At 38.7% G+C, this 21,494-nt stretch overlaps 1 protein-coding gene across 11 annotated transcripts in view; it reads left to right on the top strand.

Moving 5' to 3' along the window:
• The window catches only part of CDC14A (cell division cycle 14A), a 145,928-nt gene that overhangs the window by 57,303 nt on the left and 67,131 nt on the right, over nt 1-21,494 (top strand). For all 11 annotated transcript variants that reach the window (XM_072968120.1, XM_006197366.4, XM_072968119.1 and 8 more), the window contains 3 exons: nt 2,657-2,736; nt 17,555-17,621; nt 20,544-20,606. In XM_072968120.1, the coding sequence (XP_072824221.1) occupies nt 2,657-2,736; nt 17,555-17,621; nt 20,544-20,606 (210 nt within the window). The remainder of the gene's footprint in view (nt 1-2,656; nt 2,737-17,554; nt 17,622-20,543; nt 20,607-21,494) is intronic.

Genomic DNA, 21,494 nt, shown 5'->3' with positions numbered 1-21,494 from the left:
CTCCTGCCCACCCCAGTTCTGCTTCCATTGTCTACATCTCTGCTTTCAAGCAGATGTGCTGTGTGGGCTTTGCAGTCAGATCTGTGTTCGAATTCTAACTTTGTCACAGAGCAGCAATGCGAGTTTGGGAAGCTCCTGATCTTTCTGAGCTTTAGGTCCCTCAACAGCACAGGCTTAAAAGTTGTTTTCTTTGAGCTCTAATCAGGCCTAGTTTGTCTGTCTGTCTGTCTTTCTCTTTTTTGAATAGGAGACATATCTGAGAAGATTGGGTATAAGAGTCCATGACATTTCTTCTCCTGGAAAGCTGGAATTGGGTTATTTTCATGACCAGCATGCACGCATTCAGTAATGCACTCACTTAATAGACACTTCACCTCTCTCCCGAGTACCTATTGTCAGGTTGTAAAAGGACAATGCATTTACCTGCCCCTGGAATCTTGCTGGAATTTAGATGGCCTCTGTTGGGTTTCACTTTGCACTTATTAATAATTTAGCACTGGGATAAAAATAAAAACAAAGACTCTCATCTTACAGTGTGAGAACATGGGTCATGTGTGCTAAGTCATGCGGGTAAGATGAGTAGCAAAACCCAGTGGGGTAACCAGTCTAGAGAAGTCTTTCCTGTGGGCTGTTGCCTCCCTCCTGCAGAATGACTGCCTCAGAATTAAAGGGAATTAATGTAATTGCTCCTGAGGAGGGAAATGTATTTTTGCTTTCCAAAGGGGGTTGTATAAGCTTTAATTATCTAATCCAAACACAGGAGCTTGCTGCAAGCAGCTTTCCCTTTTAACAGGAGTAGTCAATTTTCAAATACTGCTGCATCCTTAGGCTTGAAAAATCACTGTATTATAACCAACTCTGTTCAGTGTATTATGTAACCTGCCCATTAGGGAACAACGAAGTCCTGTTTTAATATTGGTGACTGAAAACGGTCTTTAAAGCTCGGGTTGGTTTAAATGGATTTTTGCAATTATTTGAGCTGCAACTCGAGATGTGGTTCTCTGTGGAATCTGTGTCTCATGTCTCGATCTTTCTTTTGCTGTGGTTTCATTTTCTGGGCTGTTTTTGTTTCATATTCAATTCGCTTTGTTTGATGTGTGCTTTATCAGACCTTCATGTTTACTTGTCAAAAGAATATGGAGCTTTCTTCTTAAAGTTAGAAGTATTTTTTCTGTATTTATATTAGTTTTCTTTCTTTAGAGGGTTGAGATGTTTTCTAGTCCTGAAATTATTAATAATTAAATCCATGTAATATTGCCAGTGGAACAGCTTACAGAAACTTTGTAAGCAGAAGAGGAAAACCCTACTTTTTAAGAAGTGGACTCGGCCATTCTTGTTGAAATGCATAGGGTTTTGATGTTGGGACATATTAAGGACATAATGTCATTAATTCTAGGTAGAAAGGATTTTAGGGATTGAATTTGAATCATACTATAAAGGAAAAGGATCAGTGCTCTTGTCTGAGAATTAAAACATTCAGCTGCACTTAGAATAAAACCAAGCTCTCCTCCTGGTTGCCTTGCTCTTCGCAGTCGGACCACGGCCTGCCCCGCCCTTCCTGCCCCGCCCTTCCTGCCCCGCCCTTCCTGCCCCGCCCTTCCTGCCCCGCCCTTCCTGCCCCGCCCCAGCCACACCCACACCGTCTTCCTCTGCGGGACTCGCCACGCTCTCGCCCCCGGCAGGGACCCCAGCCCCTCTCGTTCCCCCTTTTCCTTAGCCATTCCTGTGTGCTCCTCCTGCACACCCCACCCTCCGTGGCTCCCAGAGACCCCTCCCTGACGACTTTACTTCAGGGTACTGAGTAAGTCTATTCTCTTTCCAGGACTCTGTTTATTTCCTTTTCAGCACTTATCTCAGATTGGATTTATTTTTGTTAGTTATTTTTTTGCCCGACAAGAATGCGAATTCTGCTGAGAGAGGTGCCAGTACCTGATATAGCTCCTGGCGTGTATTATTTAGTCAGAATGACTAAACAGAAGTCGTTTACTGGTTTTAAGAGCTCGTTTTTGTTTGTTCTTGGTCGAAGAGTAGTTTATTGTGCTGCACCAGAGGGATATAACTATTCTTGATGTTAAGAGCCAAGCCAACATGTTTTCTAATGCTCTTACCTGTATGCATTTCCCTCCATTTCGTTGTGATTTTATTGATTGTTTAAGAAAGCAACGTGAGCTGTCCTCAGAGCAGATGGAGAACCCGGTAGACCTCCCAAGGGTCTTGTGCCCTGAGATGTCTTTCAGAATTTATCAGGAACTGAATTACCTCACAGTGGGTCTTCTGTGAAGGACAGGCAGGCCTGTGTTGGTCTTTGGTGAACACACAGTTCAGTAATGGAGGTACAATTGTTCTGCTCCCAGAAGGGAAAACCCTGCCATTGTATGTGTTCAATGTGCCTTGTAAACAGCCCCAGACGGCCCCTTTATGGATCTGCCCTCTGTCTTAAAGCTTCTGCTCATCCTTAAAAGCCAAAGGTTACCATTTAGCTTCAAGCTAAAAAGGAAATTTTGGCAGCTTGCTTGCTGTCTGAAGATCAACATTATCACCATGACAGCTGTCACTTTCAAAGTGCAAGAAGTGAAATGCAGATTTGGTGAGTAATTATATTAGTTTTGTGTCATTCTTTGGTGGTGTTCTAAGTGTTGCTATTTATTTGTCTTAGGTGATCTATTTAAAGAAGACTCCAGAAGAAGCCTACAGAGCACTCCTGTCCGGCTCAGACGCCCCCTATCTTCCATTCAGGTATAACCGCTTGTGAGACATGGGCCATCGCACTGGGCCACACAGCGCGCTCCTTTAGAGTTGGATTATTGTGTTTTTTAATTGTCCTTAGACTGTGACCATGGTGTTTTATGGAATGAAATGAGATGGTGATTTTTATTATTCATTTTTGTAGAGACAACCCCTCCTGCCCTCACCCATCTAGTAAGAATAAAATAGCTTTTCCTTTTTAGAAATTAATTTTTTCCTTGAATCCTTCCTATATCTTGACAGTTGAAGTACAAGGAGTGCCTGATGTACGACCTAATAACCATGTGGAGGTTTGCTAGATCTCAGTACGCTACATCGTTGATTCATCCATTCATTCTTTCATTTTGTGAGCATGGATTGAGCTCTCACCAAGTGTTGGGGGCTGGAAATATAGAATAAGACCCTCAGAGTACCTTCCCAGAAGTATATATTTAGTGGGGACCCTACATTCTCCGTTTAGCAGACAAATGTAGCTTCCATCCTAAGGAAGGCTGTCTCTCATTACAGTGTTGGGAAAGAATATTTTGTTAAGTATCACCTGAAGAAGGTGTTTTAAAAATTTCAAGTAAAGTTGAGGTTGTTTAAAAAGTAGAAGGGAGCATACATCAAAGCTCCCACGACAGTCATCTCTGAGAATTGTGAATGATTCTGATATTTCTGCCCTTTTGCTTATTTATGTGTCCAAGTCTACAAGCATACAGATTGCTTGTTACTGTTACTAGTGTCATAATTACCGACAATAATGAAAGAGAGGAGCAGGAAAGATTGAGGCGCTTGTCTGTGGTGGGTAATTAATTTGTTACCTGAGAACTAGAATCTTTGAACAATTAATAAGATCAGAATGGAAGGAAAGACAGTAAGAAAGTTATTAAAATGTAACATAGAATTAAATCATAATTTTCATAATTGTAGCCAGTTTTTCCAAATTTTTAAATTTTAAATATTTGAAAATATAAATAGATTAACATGGTTCCAATATTTTTAAAATATATGAGAAGCTTTACAGTGAAAACTCTCTCCCACCCTTGATTCTTATCTGTCTGGTCCTTTCCAGATAATTACTGGTACTGGTTTATTCTGTATCCTTCTTAGAGTTTCTTTATGCACATACAAGCAAATAAAGATATGCATTCTTATTGGTCCTGTTTTTATCACAAAATATCACATACTGCATGTACTGTTCTGCATCTTAACTTTTTTCCACTTAACTCGTTTTGGATGTATCTTTTCACATCAGTACGTAGAGAGCTTCCTTCCTTGTTCTGTCTGATTGCTGTATAGTGTACACAGGAATGCATTTAGTCACTCTCTTATAGGTAGACATTTAAGTCATTTTCTGTCTTTTTAATTCACATGATCTCAAATGTATTTTAGAAGAAAGAAACTGAGACAATATTCTGGAGAAAATTATAGTGTTGTTGTTAGACATAAAGAGTTTTGGTTACGTACCTGAAAAAAAGCGCTTAACACAAGCATCAGGAATTTCTTCCCTTAGTTTAGGCACATATTTCCTACTAAAAGTTTGCCCTTGAATGCAGCTCTAAGTTGTATCTGTCTGATAACTCAGACACCAAGAGTTGTGTTTACATTAAACTGCGTTTCTAAATCCAAACTCTCCATAAATCATACATTTGAAACAGAAAATACCACAAAGTGTACATTTAAAATTTAGTGAAAAGTTTAATTGAAAAAAATACTACTAGTTTTCTGGAATTTGACTAAATAAACTTAATTTTTTTCCTAATGCTGAGATGAGACATGAGTGATTTTAGTGTACAGCCCAGGCCGACCAAGGCCAATGCAGTATCATCAAGAAACATCTTCACACTAGTTCTATCGGCCATCATCACCTTAGCCTTCCTTTGGAACCTGGAGTCTATCGTCCACTAAGTTTTCCACCCCATTTGTTGTTAAATTACACTTTTATCTTCATTGTCTAGCTTTAAAAAAAAATTCCACTTCTGTATTAACATGTTTATTTAAAAAATAGGAAGCCTCCAAGAAACTTCCATTTAAATGTAATTGTTTTACTGTTTAAAAAAATTAAAAAAAATGAAGACAATTTTGAAGGCTTGTTGGTACCAAGTGTGGTTGGTACCTTTATATTCCCTCTTTACTGAAATGCTCATGTTCCCGTTCGTGCTGTATTGTTTTAGTGGCTAATAAAAGGGGTTTTAAGGTTTTAAATAATGCTGTTCTTCAAGATTTGTTGATTTAACAAATGTTTATCTGAGCAGTCTCTTCTGTAATGCCTCAGCTCATTTTTCTAGAGATACTTGGCAGGTCCTGTGCTGATAATTTTCTGTTACGTTTTGTGTATTACATTTTGTTCTTGCCCCATTACATTTGCTTCACACACCATGAAAACAAGTGTCATGTATTGTAGTTAACTGTTTGCATGGCTGACTCCCCACTAAATATGGCTGACTCTCCTCCTGAAGGCGGGGATTGGGCTCTTTTCTTACTAGTGTGCCAGGGAATACATGCGTTAATCCACTTACTGCTTTTTCTGTGCCAGTCACTGTGATAGTCTTATGGATCTAAAGATGATTAGGACAACCATGCTCCAGGGAGCTCTGTGTATAGTTTGTAACTGTGTAGGTGTGTAAAACAATTACAGTGTCTCATTAGAGTTATGAGATAGGTGGTATGAGGAAGGAAGCTTAACGCTTAAACTGAGGATTGGAGATGTTAGGGGTAGCTCCCATGAATGCCTTTCATGTTAGGGTGAAGAATGGAGAATAACAATCCCAGTGCTGGGTTTAGGTGCTTTAATTTTTCATTTGTATGGCATAGGTTGTCTTTTGTAATGATAGGTTAGGGAGAATACTATATAATATGTTTGCAGGGTAAGTATATCATTATAACCAAAAGGATTATATGATTGAGTTTTTCTATTTGGATTTATCTTAAAAATTTTATTTTAAAAAAGTATTTATTTATTTACTTTATTGAAGTACAGTCAGTTACCATGTGTCAATGTCTGGTGTACAGCACAATGTCCCAGTCATGTGTATACATACATATATTCATTTTCATATTCTATCTTAAAACTTTTAAATTATAGTTTTCTATTAACCTAGTTAAAAATTATCTAAATATAAAGCAAATTAAAAAAAAAGATTTGGGTAGCTTTATGACTTATCTTTTTTCTTTCAATTTTAATGAGATATAATTGACATACAACACTGTATAAATTTAAGGTGTACAGCATAATAACTTGACATTTATATATTGTGAAATTATCACCACAATAAGTTTAGTTAACATCTATCACCTCATATAGTTACAAAATTGTTTTCTTATAATGAAAACTTTCAGGATCTATTTCCTTAGAAACTTAAAATACATACATACATACAGTAGTGTTAACTGTAATCATCATGTACCTTACATCCCCAGTACTTACTTATCTTATAGCTGGAGGTTTGTACCTTTTAACTCCTTTCCCCCAACCCCCCCACCTCCCACTCCCATTTACTGCCTATCCTTGGCTACACTAAATGTAGTAGACCTTGGAGACAGTTCAATTCCTGGCTTGGTGACACTCAAGGAGTGTTTGTTGTGATGTTGCTGTTTGCAGGTCAGTTTTAGGGTGTTCCATTCAATTGTAAAGTTGTTGTGTTGGAAACTGTACTTTTCATTTGTACTAAGGATAGCCAGTGTGTTTATCAGGAGTGACTTCAGCCGAAAGCTAGAGGAAAATGGTACTTTTCATCTATCTTAATTCTTCGAGTCCACCCATCTTTAATGTTGTTGTGGCAGTGTGCCTTCAAGGGAGCAAGCAAGGGGTCAGAGTCACAGAGCTTGAACTAGCCAGCCTGGTGTGATTCTTCTCGGGTTTTCTTCCTTTCAGTGTACCACCAAATTTATAGTCTATACTGTTGACCAGTCATTCTGCAAAGTCATATTAATGGCAGCCTGTCTAATGTCCCACAAGACCACCATCCCTTGGTGGAATTTCTAGATTATTTTCTTGGCGGTCAATGGCAGTGGTTTTCAAATCTGCATTTTTGGGTGTTTATAAAACAGTGTTTGTGAAAAATTCCTTACATCTCACAGAAGAAGTAACCCATCTAAACTGTACAACTCTTCTTTTAAATCTTTTTTGTGCTTTTAAATTCAGTGTACATTTACTTCTTTGTTTATTGGTCCGTATGTATTACTTTGGTAATTTGTTTTTAGTATTGATGATTCATAAATCTACTAAAACCCAATTTTTCTATGATATATAAAATTAAATGAGGAATAAAACTATATGGACAATAAATAATATCCCGGGGTCCAGTTTCAAAGACAAATATAGAGAGCGTGACATGAAAAATGATGACTCGGTACTTAGGTGAAGTTGAGGTAGCGTCCTGAGCTGACATCCAATGGAATAAAGCTGGTTGAATGTTGCATGTCCTATCACCAGTTGTTAGTTTAGTGGGTTTTTTTTCTTTTACTTTTTTGGGTAGTTCTCTTCTTGGATAAATCCAGGAACATATTCTAATGTGGCTATTTTATTTTAGCTTGGAGAAGAGACCTATAGGTCAGTTTTTCCCAAAGTTATGTTGATTCTCATACTCGGTTTAAAAAAGTCTGGGAAGCTTTAAAAAATATTGATGCCTGGGTTCTACACCGAGAAATTCTGATATAATTGGCTCAGGGTGAAGTCTGGGTCTTGGGATTTTTAAAAACTACCTACATGATTCTGATATGCTGCCAAGGTTGTGAACTACTGAGGTCTACTACCCTGGCCAAAAAAAAAAAAAAAAAAAAAAAAGATTTAATGGTCAAGTAAACTTAGATTTACAAAACACATTTCCATGTTAAAGATTCTGAATGATTCTAAGTAGTAAACTAATCTGTTTAACTTTAACTCAGAATTTTCTGCAATACTTCATCCTGAATGCCTCCCCTTTCCCCCCCAGTTTCTATTGACATGGAGCAGAACTAGCTTTCCGAAACTCTCTTAAGGCACATTTCCTGATCCACACCTGTATGGAATAAAACAGATCTCTTGGGATTAGAATAACACACTGCCATTTGTGGAACTGTTTTTGCACTGTTTCCTGAGAGTCTTGGAAAGAGATGGCTTATCAAATAATGGTGTTTTATCTACTAGCAACAGGAGTAGCAAGTTTTCTCTTCAAGCAGGCTCGAGTCCAGAAACCTTCCTTAACAGAGGACCACAAACCTCTCACTGGCAATCCTTTAATGTCATTTGCCATTTAAAGGAACCCATACTGTTTGTGTTCAGGGATGGGTTTGTTTTGTGTGCGGGATGACCCCTAGTGATAGCCCTGTTGCTGAGCTAGATCTTAATGTGGCTGAGTCTTTATGGGAAATCTCATCTGGGCACGTCAGAACTTGCAGGTCTCTTAACAAAGGCTCAGAAGGGTCAACCACTTAGAACTTGGCATTAGGCTGCCTGCCTTCTTCTAAAGCAATGTAAACATGTGCTGGTAGATGCTAGATGCAGTTATGAAATATATCTCTTTACATAAATGTTAAGCCATATGTTTGTTAGCTTAAATATGAAACTGTGATTTTTGTCAAAGTTAATTTAGCAATTAACGTCATACTTCAAAGGGAAGGTTCTCTTTACCATGTTTTTATCCTGAGTATCAAAAATATAGAAAACAAAATTTATTTTACTCTCTGTTAAGGCTTTCCTTTCATTTTCAACTTTTCTTTATGATGACTACCTCTGCTTCTCAGTGTTGATCTTTAGGGTCATTTCTGCCTCCATGGATCTTTAATAAACCTTTGCTTTTGATGCTTGATACAATGGGAAAGAATCTGCATTAGTTTTGAATAGTGAGGATGGGCCAATTTCCTGAGTCTTGAAAATGAAGGAGGTAGATGGTTTATCCAGTCCAAACTCTTGGATCTATTCTCAACAGCTGGGGTATACTGAGTAACTTGGACCACCCTGAAAAGCAGACTCTATCAGGTTTTCTTGTTAAAGTGGTGAATAAGCACCACTATACAGAATATAAGGACAGAAACAACTGTCAAGTTCTCTATGACCCACTAAATACACATGAGAAAGTAAGTTATGGGCCCAGCACACTTCTGCTGAGCCACTCTGCTAAGACAAGGAGGTGAGTTGTATCTTTTCTTTCCCCTTTTTTTAGAGCATGGCAGTGCTTCAGTGGTTTGAGTTGTGAAAACTGGCTCAGACTCCTTTTTTTTTGGTTATTCCTGTTTTTATAGTTTCAGATCAGTGGACCAAACTTTCTGTAGAAGAGTAAGTGCCAAATTCTTTGTACTCTACATAGTACTTTTCCAGTAGCCAGCCTTAGTTAATAAAGGTGGTTTGGAATAAGTTTGCAATCATTTACATTAACAAACATAATTATTTTCTTGAATGACTCATAGATGAAGCTCTTATTTTCAATACTGGAGTCAAAGACAGTTTGCTATTATTTTTATCTTTGAAGCAAAATTAGCGTGGGGAGCACTCAGGGGTTGATAAAGAGCCCAGAGAACAGCCCCTGGTCTGCTTGTCTGGTGCCTGTTCTTGCTAGTTCTAGACAGATTCTATTCTGCTGCTTTATATGTGACCTTTTCGGCTGTGACTTAGAAACGAATTTTCACATACCTCTGTTTCTTTTGATGAGCAAAATGATTAGTGAATAGCTTTATGGTAAATCTGAAAAGCAGGAGATTCTGTGTCCCATTTTTTGTTAGGCACTGGTCATGCTGAGTTTTTGGCTCTTCCCTGTGAATCCGTTCGATTTTGCTCTTTCATGAATGGGAGATAATTTTGTTCTTCCCACTGATTCTTATCAAATATATTTTTGGAGGTCTAGGTAATGTAAACAATTGACTCTTTCTTTCCCCTGGAGCTTGAGTGTATATTTTGTGGATGAGTTCAGAGACTGGAAGCCAGGTGTACTTTGGATAATTGTGTAAAGTATTGTGGGATATTGTCTAATTCCCAGGTATCCATACAAATTAGTCCCAGGCTGAACTGTCTAGTACAGTAACTACTAGCCCCATGTGCTGCTGAACACTTGAAATTTGTTTAGTCCAAACTGAAATAGACTATAAGATTGAAATACACATTGGATTTCAAAGATTTATTTTGAAAAAAACTATCTTGTTTGTAATTGTGTTGGTTATATGCGAAAATGATAATATAGTATTTCAGATTTATTAGATGAAACAAAATATTAAAATTTAATATCATTCATTTCTTCTTACTTTATTTTAATATGATTATAAAAAATTAAAATTACATATGTGGCTCTCTTTTGTGACTTGTGTTATATTTCCCATTAGAAAGCAATGGTCTAGATTGCACTTTTGTTATTGTGTGGGGTTAATGATTAAAGACTGTTTTATATAATTTTTGCTTTGAAATTTCAGTAGTTCCCAGCTACTAGAGTTGTTCAGGCATATGTTGAGTGGTCTCCTGGCAATGATCATTTATTTATTCTTTTATGCATTCACTCATTCATTCTATAGCCACAACACAGTAATGAGCCCAACACTGTGCTAGACTCTGGGCATACAACACAGAGGACACACTCCCTGACCTTAGGAGATTCACGATTTTGTGCTGGTTGTATAGATGGGATTCAGTTCAGTGCTTGGAAGGGTGCTTAGATGACCTTTGACATCATTTCTAACCCATTGCTCTGCAGATATTTGCATACTCCTCACTCTGTGCCATCTGGAGAATTTACAAAGCACCCTGGAATCAAGATGTGTAGATTATTTGCTCCACCTAATATAGCTCTTTTTTATTCTGTAATGTAGTCCGTGCATTGTAAACACTGTAACTTTTTTTTCTTCTTTTCAAACAATGTCATTACCGAAAATGCTTTCTTGCTGTTTTGTGTGAATATGTTCTTTCATCTCTGTTTTCATCTCCTTGTTATTAGCATTTACAAGGTTGCTTCATTCTGAGTGATTTCTTAGATTTGTAGGTTGCCAGGAGTGGTGTGTTGTAAGCTGGCTCTGTAAATAAAGAGCACTTGCTGATTTCTGTGATGTAAATATTCCCACCCATGCTGATTTGGGATCTCAAAATTTTTGAATGTCTAACAAGTGACTCTTGAGAGCCTGTAGAAAGACTAGGACAATATGAATCAATTTGTGGATGGTGATTCTAGTTTTCTTTAATTTTTCTTCTCCCAATTGCTTCATCTATTAAAATATTCATACATTTAGGTTTTTATTCAACAAATATTTACTGGCTGCCAGTGATTTTTATAACTACTTGATAATAGCTTTATGGTTCAGTTGACTGTTATGCCAGAAGTCACATTTAGAAGGACCGAGTTGCCGCGATGGATAGAATTTAGATGGTCAAGCATGCGGTTGAGCTAAATCTGCATTTGGATGTCTCTAGACAGCGGTTGGCTGTAACATTAGTCTTCTGCCTGTATTGGTGGTTAGAGACACATGATTTATTCTTTAGTGGAGATGAATGATTAGAAACTCCTGGGTCTTTGGGGGTATTACCTTATGTCCTGAACGAAGAGCAGCCTTGTGTTCACCTGTTTAAGAGAGTAATGCAGTACATGATAAAACTATCATGATAGATCAGGACGAGAGCTCTAGTTTTCCCAGGCAGTACAGGAGGGGCAGACTTTGCCCTCAGTTGATGTCTGTGGGATTTCAGTGGTCCTTTATGAGGCAGGTGGAAAAATACATGTCCTCTTATTCAACTCAGTAACTATTTGACTCAATAAATATAAATGAATGCATGGATGAATGTATGAAAGAGCAAAGCAGGAGTTAAGTAAACAATTAGGAACCATAAATGCAATAAAAACTGTGAGAGTATAAAACTTTGTAGCACATTGGGATAGTGTTTTAAATCCTAAAAGCTCTGTGCAGCCTCTCTAAAGTGTCTGGGTTAAAATAAAAGTGTGTTTAATACCACTTGACAAAGGAAAACCACTTCAAATGTTACTGCCTTTAGCTTTATTCAATTACTACTCTTTGGCAAAGAGAACAGAAGGAGACGACCTTAAATGGAGAGAAGGGATTTGGGGTTAGTGCAAGAAAGCTTTTCTTGCTGCTGAGGACCGAGGTGTTAGGCTGTTGAGCTAACAGAGGTGGCCATAGGATGCTATAGAACATTTTCTTGGGATGATCTGCTAAGTTCCTTTACTTAATTTAAACATTTATTTGCAGGCATTTATTGACTACCTACTTCATGCTGGGCACTATATTAGGTACTAAGGAGACAATGGGGAGTAAAGACGTAGAGAATCTGTATCCTTCAGGATGACTTTAGAGAGAGAGGCAGAGAGTCAAATAAGCACATCAGGATACAATGTCAAACTGTAATTGAGTCCAGTGGGGAAAAAAAGGTGGGGACCTATCTAGCCAGGGTAGGGTTGGCAGTTTGTCCCCCAAGACAAGTGGTCTTTGAGCTGGGAGCGGAAGAGCGGGTAGGGTGACACAGGCCCAGGCCATCGGAGAGCTTGTGATAGAGGAACAGAGGTTCCGTGGTGTGAGCAGAGTGCCCCCCTGAGGAGCTCAGGGAAGGGCATGTGATGGGCACAGAGCGTGAGGGAGCAGGGAGGGAGGAGGAGGCTAGAGGGGCGGGCAGGGCCGGATACCACAGGCCTTGTATCCCTGATAGGATTTGGGCCTTCCCTTGAGAGAGCTGTGGGAAGTCAGTGAAAGGTTACAGTGTAAGGGTGACTGGATCAGACTTGCCTTTTAAAGGCAGCGCTCTGGCTGCAGTGAAGAAAACCGATTAGAAAGGCTAGGAGCAGATGTGGGAAGGCTCTTGTAATCTGTGAGAGAGGTACCACATGGGAGGCAGAGGACTTGGGGAGAAGTCACTCCTTCGAGGGGCTTTTTTTTTAACACCTTTATTGTGGTGTGGTTCCTGTACAGTAAACCACACATATTTCAAATGTACAATTTGATGGATTTTGATAGATATACACCAATGAAACTACCACGGCAATCGAGATAGCTAACCTGTCCATCACTCCCCAAGCGGTGCGAATGCCAAATTCTCAGTTTACCCCTTCCCACCCCTTTTACCCCCTGGAAACCATAGCTTTATTCTTTATGTCTGTGAGTCTGTTTTTGTTTTGTGAATAAGTTCGTTTGTGTCCTTTTTTTTAGATTCCACATATAATCAAGACATTTATGAGGGTAAGCAGTGGGGCGTAGTGACAGATCAGATAAGGAGAATGAGAGAGACAGGGACTTCCAGGTTCTAGTGAGTGATTGTGGAAGCTGTGTCTTTTACTGAGTTAGGAAGGGCGAGAGGACCAGATTATTATTGTTGTTGTTTTGGGGTAGGGGGCAAATTTAAGAGTTTCTTCTGACACAGTGAGTTTGAGAGGCCTTAAGACACCCAGTTGGAAATGTCACGTATGTGGTCAGCTGTGCGGCTTCGGAGTTCTAAGGAGTTTGTGCTGGAGAGAAAATTTGAAGGTCTTCAGCAGATAGATGGTGATTTATGTAGGTGAGATTGCATAGGGCAGTGGTTCTCAAAATGTCCCTCCTAGCAGAACATTGATACCACCTGGAAACTTGTTAGAAATGCAGATTCTCAGGCCATGCCCCAGACTTATTTAATCAGAAACTCAGGTGGGGCCCAGTATTCTGTGTTTTAAGGAACTGTCCTGGCAATGCTGATGCACACTGAAGTTTGAGAATGCTTGCTCTAGGGAGAGAATATGGAGTGCGAAGAGTTAAGAATCTGGAATTGAACCTTGGGGAACTCTCACTTTTAAAAATTAGGAGGTGAAGGATGACTTTAGGAAATTAGGAAGGAGTGGTCTTTAGAGAAGTAGAAACAAAATCCAGGAGCAATGAAGAGAATATTCAAAGGAGGAAATTAACTTCTTGCTGACATAGTAAATAAAATGATGCATGCAGAATGTTCCCTGGGCTTAGAATAAGCAAATCCAGAGAGACAGAAAGTACATTAGTGATCGCCAGGGGTGGAGAGGGTCGGGGAGAGAATGAGAAATTACTGCAAATGGGGTTCAGAGTTTCTGGGGTGGTAAGAATGGTTTGGAATTAGTGGTATGAATTGTGACTATACTAAAAAACCACATTATGAATATACTAAAAAAGTCACTGAATTGTACACTTTGGAAAGGCTACAGTGAATTTTATCTCAAAAAAAAAAAAGTCCCTTGGGCTTAGCAATATAGAGATCATTGGTGACCTTAGTGAGAAATGTTCATGGCACGGATGAGGGAGAAAACAGAAAGGAGGAGAGTAAGAGGTGAGAGGAGAGAAAACGGAGGCAGGAAATTGAATGATTTTTTCAGTCTTGTTTTAAGAGAAGGCCAAAGTGAAGCTGGTGGTGGAAGGGAGCTGTAGAATCAAGAAAGGTTTGGATTTTTTTTCTTTTAAAGATGGCAGGGACCTGAAAATTTTTCAGTTCTATTGGGAAGGATCTGGGAGAGAGATTTGCAGAGGAAAGAAATCATCAATTGTGTTGAATGATGATGTAATTTCACAGTGGGACGGGATTTTTTGAATTAATAGAATCTGGTGTTTTCCTAACCTTCCCCTCCATTTATATAACGATGTAGGTGAAACCCATTCTCAGAAGCAATCTCCCCAAATCAAACTTGAACGTCTGGTGTCTTGCTGGTGTCCTGTTGGTGTCCTGCTGCCTTCCAGGCCTAACCGCTTGCTTTCTGATGGTTCTAACTCCAGTGGGTGGTTGAGAAAAATCAACAGGGAGGATTGATTTATAAAATGGGAGATAATACTGCTTTTCTAGAGGAAGAGCTCTCCGGTTCTTAAGTGTACTTTCAATGACTTTAGTCATTTCCTGCATTCTCACTGCTAGAAGACGCCAGTGCTGCCACTTCCTGAGCCTTTTGAGAATTCTCTGGTGTTGGTGGGCTCGATTCTCTGATTTTTCCACTGTCACCTTAGTGTTCAGTTTTCTTGGTCCTCTAATTTATTATCGTTACGTATCTGATTTTCAGCTTTCAGAATTTTATTACTATTGTTTGTTCCCTTATTCTCCCTGACCTTGTTGGAGTCCATGAAAAAAAAAAACTTAAACATCTTTTTACTGGGGTTTTGATAGATACATGAGTTCAATCTGCCACCTTTATATCTTTCTCTTCTATCTCTAGAGAATATGTAACATGTTTTTGTGTCCCTTCGCTTGTATGGTTACTCTCCTTGGACTGTGTAGGAGCCAGGTGCCACCAATAAACCATTTCTCTCTTGCTGAGTTATGGGAGCAGGTTTGGGGAACCTATTTGGCTTCACATGGCTGTCACGAGGATTACATGTATTAACGCATCTAAATTACCCAGCATAGTAGGTGTTCAAAAAAGGTATGTCATCAACTTTCCCCAGTCTGGAGGAGGTGACTTAATTTTATTTTACCCCTTATTATATCTCAGTTTGTGAACTTCCGCCTGTCTTTTTAGCTTGCTGTGACTGCTTTGTGTCCTGATTGTGTCAAATGGTGTGTTAAGTCTCCCTTTACTCTCAGGCCTGCGCATTTGATCACCAGGTCACCAGAGCTCTCTAAAACTAAGTTGCTCTAAAAACTTACAGGCTGAAGCACTCAATTTGTAAAAATTGTGGCTGTGCTGGCACAAGAGATCTGATCATCTCACCTGCTTTGCAGACAGCAGCAAAGACTGGGTCTGGAGCTTTTCTCGTAACTTGTCTATGTGAATTCGTTTAGCTGAGTCTTGGTAGGAAGACACACGTGAGGAAATAAGGAACGCTTCCAATTATTATCATTTCCTTTACTCTTTTTAAATATAGAGAAGCTTTTTCCTAAATTTTTCTTTTCTTTATCAAAGCTATAGTTTTTAAGCTTGAGTCTGTGGAGCGAACTCAGAGAATCAGTGAATTTGGATGATGAGAAAATATGTCTTTATTTTCACTCACCTTGTAACTTATAAATTTACATTCAATTATAAACGTTGGAAAGAAACTATAGTACTATTAGGATGGAAATGACTTTTTCACGATAGAAATTACAGACATTTTTATGTACCATTATACTGGTTGCATATATCTTAAGATTTTTATATTCATTCCTTCTTTAAAATTATAGTTGTTAATCAGACCTGCTACTAGGTCTTATTATATATAGATAAAAAGTGCATTTATGGTATTATAAATTTGTTTTTTATATTTTGATAACTTTGCATTTAATTGCATTAGTCTTCTATTATTTGTATGTATTTCATTTGATGCATTTAAAAACATTATTCTGAGAAAAGGGGTTCACAGCCTTCATCAGATTGCTGAAGGGGTCCACGGCACACCAAAGATTCTGAACCCTTGTCCCAAGGAGACAAGTTTCTAAAAAGGAATGTGTGGTTATTTATATAAACTGGTATTTTGTCTTAGATCCCCAGCTACTCCTTTCTCTGGTTTAGTCCATTAAAATTTGCTTCTTGATATATGGCTTATATTTTTGCAAGATATTTGAAAAGGAGACTATTTTTCACTGACCCATGAGTTCAGATGATATTTTAAAAAAAGCACTCTTGAAATCAGGCTTTAATATCTAGAATAACCCTTCCTTAACAGAGGTTAGCTGAAGTTTCAGAACTTAAACATTTCTGTTAAGCGGCTTTGCTAACTTACTATTTTTAAACTAGGTCATCAGGATGCTAAAACCCAGTGATGTTGATGTTCCATTTCAGTTTGAGGCTCAGCAGCCCTAGGCTGAAGTTACCTCTGATGGTTGTGATACAAGACTCGGTTTTATGTTAATTATGTATTTAAGCCCTTAAGGGTAATTTTCTCCCCATGGGCCATTTTCTGTGCACCACCCTCCCCTCCCCTGACCTTGGACCGACTTTGTGTAGTGCATTTGACTTTGTGATTGGCAGGTGCCTGACAGTTCCTTCAGGTCAGCAGTGGGGGCTGGGCAGAGCGACTGAAAACCTTGAGGTCAAGTTTCTTGCCTTGGGCACCTCAGAACATCGCTAGTGTTAAAGCCCCAGTGCCAGTTCTTGCTAACTGACCTGAACTTGATACTTGAGTTTTATGTTGCCTAAAGCAGGCCTGCTAAGTTGCTCTGAAAACTTAAATAAAGGATGAAGCACTCAATTTTCGGTGTAGTAGGTCTCCTCTCCTTTGGTAGAACACTTCACGGTGCGTTAGAAGCTCTCCTGGATCCCGAGAGGATTGTTTGGAAGCATGACCACATTTTCCATAGCATTTTTTTGGGGGGTGGGGGTGGGAAATGGCAATTTAGCATTTAATCCATGAAAATAATTGCCAGGTTCTGACCTGCCTACATTGTCCCCCTTAAATTTTTACACTTGTATTTGCTGTGTTCCTGACACGATTGTTCCGCTGTGAATTCCACTCATTTTCATGTACATTTCACTTAATGAAACAGCCACTATTAATAATAAGAAGAACAGTCATAATATTTATCCAGCACTTCCTTTATGCTAGGCACTGTATGAAGGACTTCATAGTTTTTAATGTAATTTGACAACAATACTATGAATGGCAGCTACTGTCAGGAACTTCACTTCACAGATGAGGAAACCAAGACTGAGACCGAGAGGTAAAACAACTCTCGCCGGGGTCTCAGCCAGTACGTGGGAGAGTTGGAATCTGAAGGCAGCCTGACGCCGGAGCTCAGGCTCTTAAATCTCCTTTCTCATGAACTCAGCCTGTTGGATTAGTGCAATTTCAGAAGTGCTTCCGTTAAGCTGTAGGAGTAGTTAACCAGTAGGACCTGATGCGTAACATAAGGTAACCACGTTGACATCTGTGAAGCCAAGCAAGCCTGTCTCCACGGGACTCTGGTGTTTTATCACTTGAGTGTAATAAATGCATGTTGTTAATGTGATGTTGTTTTGTGTGTTCATAGGGATGCTTCCTTTGGAAACTGCACTTACAATCTCACCATCCTCGACTGCTTGCAGGGAATCAGAAAGGTAATAACAGCCTCCTTGCTGTAGCTGACGTGGTAGTTTGACAATGTGAGAGAGGAATGATGTCAGTATCGCTGTTTGTTGTTGGAGAGAAGAGAGCGGAGGCAGTAAGAAGGCAGCTTCCCACTTCTTGACCAATGATTGATCTGTGAAATACAGACCACAGGGCAAATCGGGGGGACTTTTTGGGGGGGTTACCCTTTCTCACATATACTATCTGTGTTACGCTTCTGTCTGCTGTGTGCCTGTGACCTTGCTTTGTCACCTGCTCAGCTTCATTATCAAGCTAGATCTTGGTGTGGGAGAGACAGGAAGTTATCTAAGCCACAGCTTCTCTGTTAGCGTGGAGAACATTTCCACCTGTTTTTCTAATTGGCTAGTATTTCTTGCCCATGAAGCAGTGAGTAGGCCAGATGTTATTATCTCATTTTTACAGATGAGGAAACAACCCTGGAGAGATTAAGTCACTCTCAGGGCCACAGGGAGTTACTGGGAGGGCTCATTCCAACTGGGATTTCCATATCAAGCTGGAGTTCTTTCTAATATTGTGTCTGGGTATGTCATAAATCAGTGGTTGTCAAAGTGTGGGAAGCTGTGGCAGGTGCAAATTCTCAGACCTTATCTGAGACAGACTGAACCATAAATGCTGGGAATGGTGCCCTGCAGTCTGTGTTGGCACAGCCCCTCCAGGTGATTTGATGCACTCTAAGGTTTAGAGTCATAGTTATTTAGTTATTTATAGGTACTATGGAGAAGTTAACCTTAAAGATTTTTGAGAACTTTGGAACATGTGTTAGAAACATTGATTTACATGCGGAGAAGTCACGCATGCTGTACTGTGAATTCTCACGAAGGTTCAAAGTACATCATTCGGTCTCGAGCATAGAGCCATGATTTATCAGTCGGGGATGTAAGTGCACATAACCCACGGGCAGAGGTCATCCTGGACTGTAAATGTAGTATCAGCAGTGAGACTTGTTCCGGTTTCTTTTCTCTGATGTAATATAAAATTGATTTTTTCCTGTTTTTTTAAGTTGAGAAAATTGGTAGGATAAACATGCTTACTTGTTTTATGTGTATGTTTTTGACTTTGATATTTCACTTTAAAATGAACTAAAACTCTGTAAAACTTTAAAATCGTTATTACATGTTTTTGTTTTTGCTTAAAAGCTATCAAGATAATCTAGCCCATCCCCCCTTGCAAATAATATCACCAGCCCACACGTCCAGTAGCATCAGTTAAGAGTCTTTGTGGAAATATGACCAGTATATAATCCACAATTATAGCATTTAAAAATATGACCGAGGGGGGAAAAGTTATTTATTTATTGTTACCTTTAGTGTTATTTTGCCTGTGCTGCCATCTGGAATGGGCTGTTCCTTTTATAACACTTATGAGATTCAAAAGGAGTTTGCTTTGGAATACCCCTACCTGTTATTATGGTAACTGGTAACTTGATGTAGACGTTTATGAAATCCTTCCTGTTGCACTGGAAAGGTGTGACTTTGTTCATGAATAAGGTTTTCTGTAAATTTCTTGTGTCATCAAACGTTGGGGTTTATCTTACCCAAATGTAGATGGGATTTTAGAGGATCTGACAGACTGTTGAACATGTCTTTAAGCAGCTGGGACACATTGCCCCTCTGTACACTCTTACATAAAGCACCGTGTGCTGGGCTGATTTTGTGAACACAAGTACCATATGTGCCAAGAAGGAAGGTTATATATGTGTGAACTACATACACAAACAACACACTTTAAAGAAAGAGGCAGGAAAGTGGTAGTTCAGGGTATATTTTTTCATTATTTTCTCTAGAATGATGCATATGGATGAAGTAAGTTGCTTTGTTTAAAGGTGAAATAATTTAAATAGACTGTTCTGCTTATCCTGTCTAAACCAGTGTTGTCAGAATTTAGTATTTCTAAGAATCACCTAGGAAGACTTGTTAAAAATGATGATCCCACCCACAAAGATTCTGGTTTCCTAGTTCTGGGGAAGGGCCAAGGGAACTGTATTTTAAATATGAATTACCTTCGGCGCAGGTGGTCCGTGTCCTGCATTTTGAAAACATTAGTCTCTAAAGTATTTTCAGAGACAGATGTACTAAACTTGGCTTAATAGTTTCTTCTATTTTTAATGACTTGATTATATAACTTTTAAAAGTAACTGTGGTTTTTGAATTCTAATGGAATCTGTATCGCTTCATGACTTAATAAAAAAAAGACTCTGTCCTCTTCAAAATATTTTATCTGAGCAAGCCAGATTTTTTTTTTTAAAGTTCTGAGTCACTGGTTATAAAAAAGAAAGGAGTATGAAATTTTTCTTTGTGTTGTTAAAAAGATCAGTTCTTCCTTCTAAATTGTAAAAGTAGTCAAGTACATTTTTACTTTGTCAGGAATTATCACCATAAAACAGGTTCTCTCAGCATAAGAGTTTTAGGAACAAATAAGGGCCTATTAAGTAAAAATGCCCTTTTTACTAAATATCTCATTAATGATAAAAGGAGGATAAAACCTAAGAATAATTGATTTTTCTTCTCTTATTTGAAAAGTTAATCGCTATTACATATTCTGCCATAGTTAGGTATGACTTAATCGCATAGTTCCCAGTAAGTTTTATCTATGCATCTGCTAGTGTGTTCCATTTTATATACCTAAATAATTTTACATACAAAAACAAAGATATATTAGAACTCAAGAGGGATATTTTGTGGGACATACTTTCATATTTTTCTAAGTGTTTAGTCCCACTTGTAACACAGTCTCAAAGCAAAATTGCAACTATTAGATGACTTCTAGATATATTACAAATCCAAGGTTTCACCTTCAGATCAGTCAGAATCATTTGTGAGCAGGAATTCCAGGAACAGCTAGACGCCTTTATCAATGCCACATGGAAAAACTAATTCAAATTCTGCTTTCAGGGATTACAGCATGGATTTTTTGACTTTGAGACATTTGATGTGGATGAATATGAACATTATGAGGTTTGTACATTTTAATTCTTTGCAAGATATAATTTCACATTGATTAAATTGTTCTTTTTCTCCCTAGCATTCAGGTGTTGGAAATTGATTGGATGCTAAATAAAACATTCTGCAGTTTTCTATAATTGTTGGTTTCATCCTTTTAGCTTTGGCTATTGCCTTTGAACCCAGAGTCATCAAAATTTTAGTTTAGGAAAATGCCATATATCTCCACATCATCAAACTTTTATTGACAATTACCTTGCACGTTTAGTTTATAAGAAAAAATGATTTAAAAGTATAGGTTGGTAGTGAAATCATGTTACTTCTATTTTAAATTTTAGGTCTTGGTTAAAATAAAGTCAGGTTTGTGCCTTATAATATTTTTGACTGCATATATTTTGTTTTGAAATATGGCTGAATTTACTCAGTTCTAAGTGTTGGCTGAATTTTTTCCCACGGCGTGGTTGCAGAGCTTTCGAGCAAGGTCTTGCCTGCTCAGCGAGGCAGAGTTTGGGCAGAGGCTGTCCAGGCTGCACTGTCTGGAAGGAGGTGTTGCAGAGCACTTCCGGAGTAGTGGAGGAGGAGCCTGGGAGTCCTTAACTTTTCTTGAAAGATGAGATGCCTGTGAACTCTGAGGAGGCTGACCCGTCTGTGAAAGTGAGCTCATCTGTTGGGGTTCTCCAGAGGAGCAGTAACATTTATCACTCTCCTTAGCGAGACGGGAGTAGCCCTCATATTCTGGGCTCAAAGTTCGGGATGTGTCTATTTGGATATCCTGCTGACACGTCAAACTTAACACATCGGAGAAGGAACTAATCATCTTTCATCACGACACAGGCTTCTGCTTTGCTCATCTGTGTTAATGTCATCACCATTCTACAATCACCCTAGCTCAAGACTAGAAAC

The sequence above is a fragment of the Vicugna pacos genome, chromosome 9 (assembly GCF_048564905.1).
Source record: "Vicugna pacos chromosome 9, VicPac4, whole genome shotgun sequence".
Lineage (NCBI taxonomy): Eukaryota > Metazoa > Chordata > Mammalia > Artiodactyla > Camelidae > Vicugna > Vicugna pacos.
Note: the sequence above shows the minus strand (reverse complement) of the source record. Positions and strands in the feature narration are given on the sequence as shown.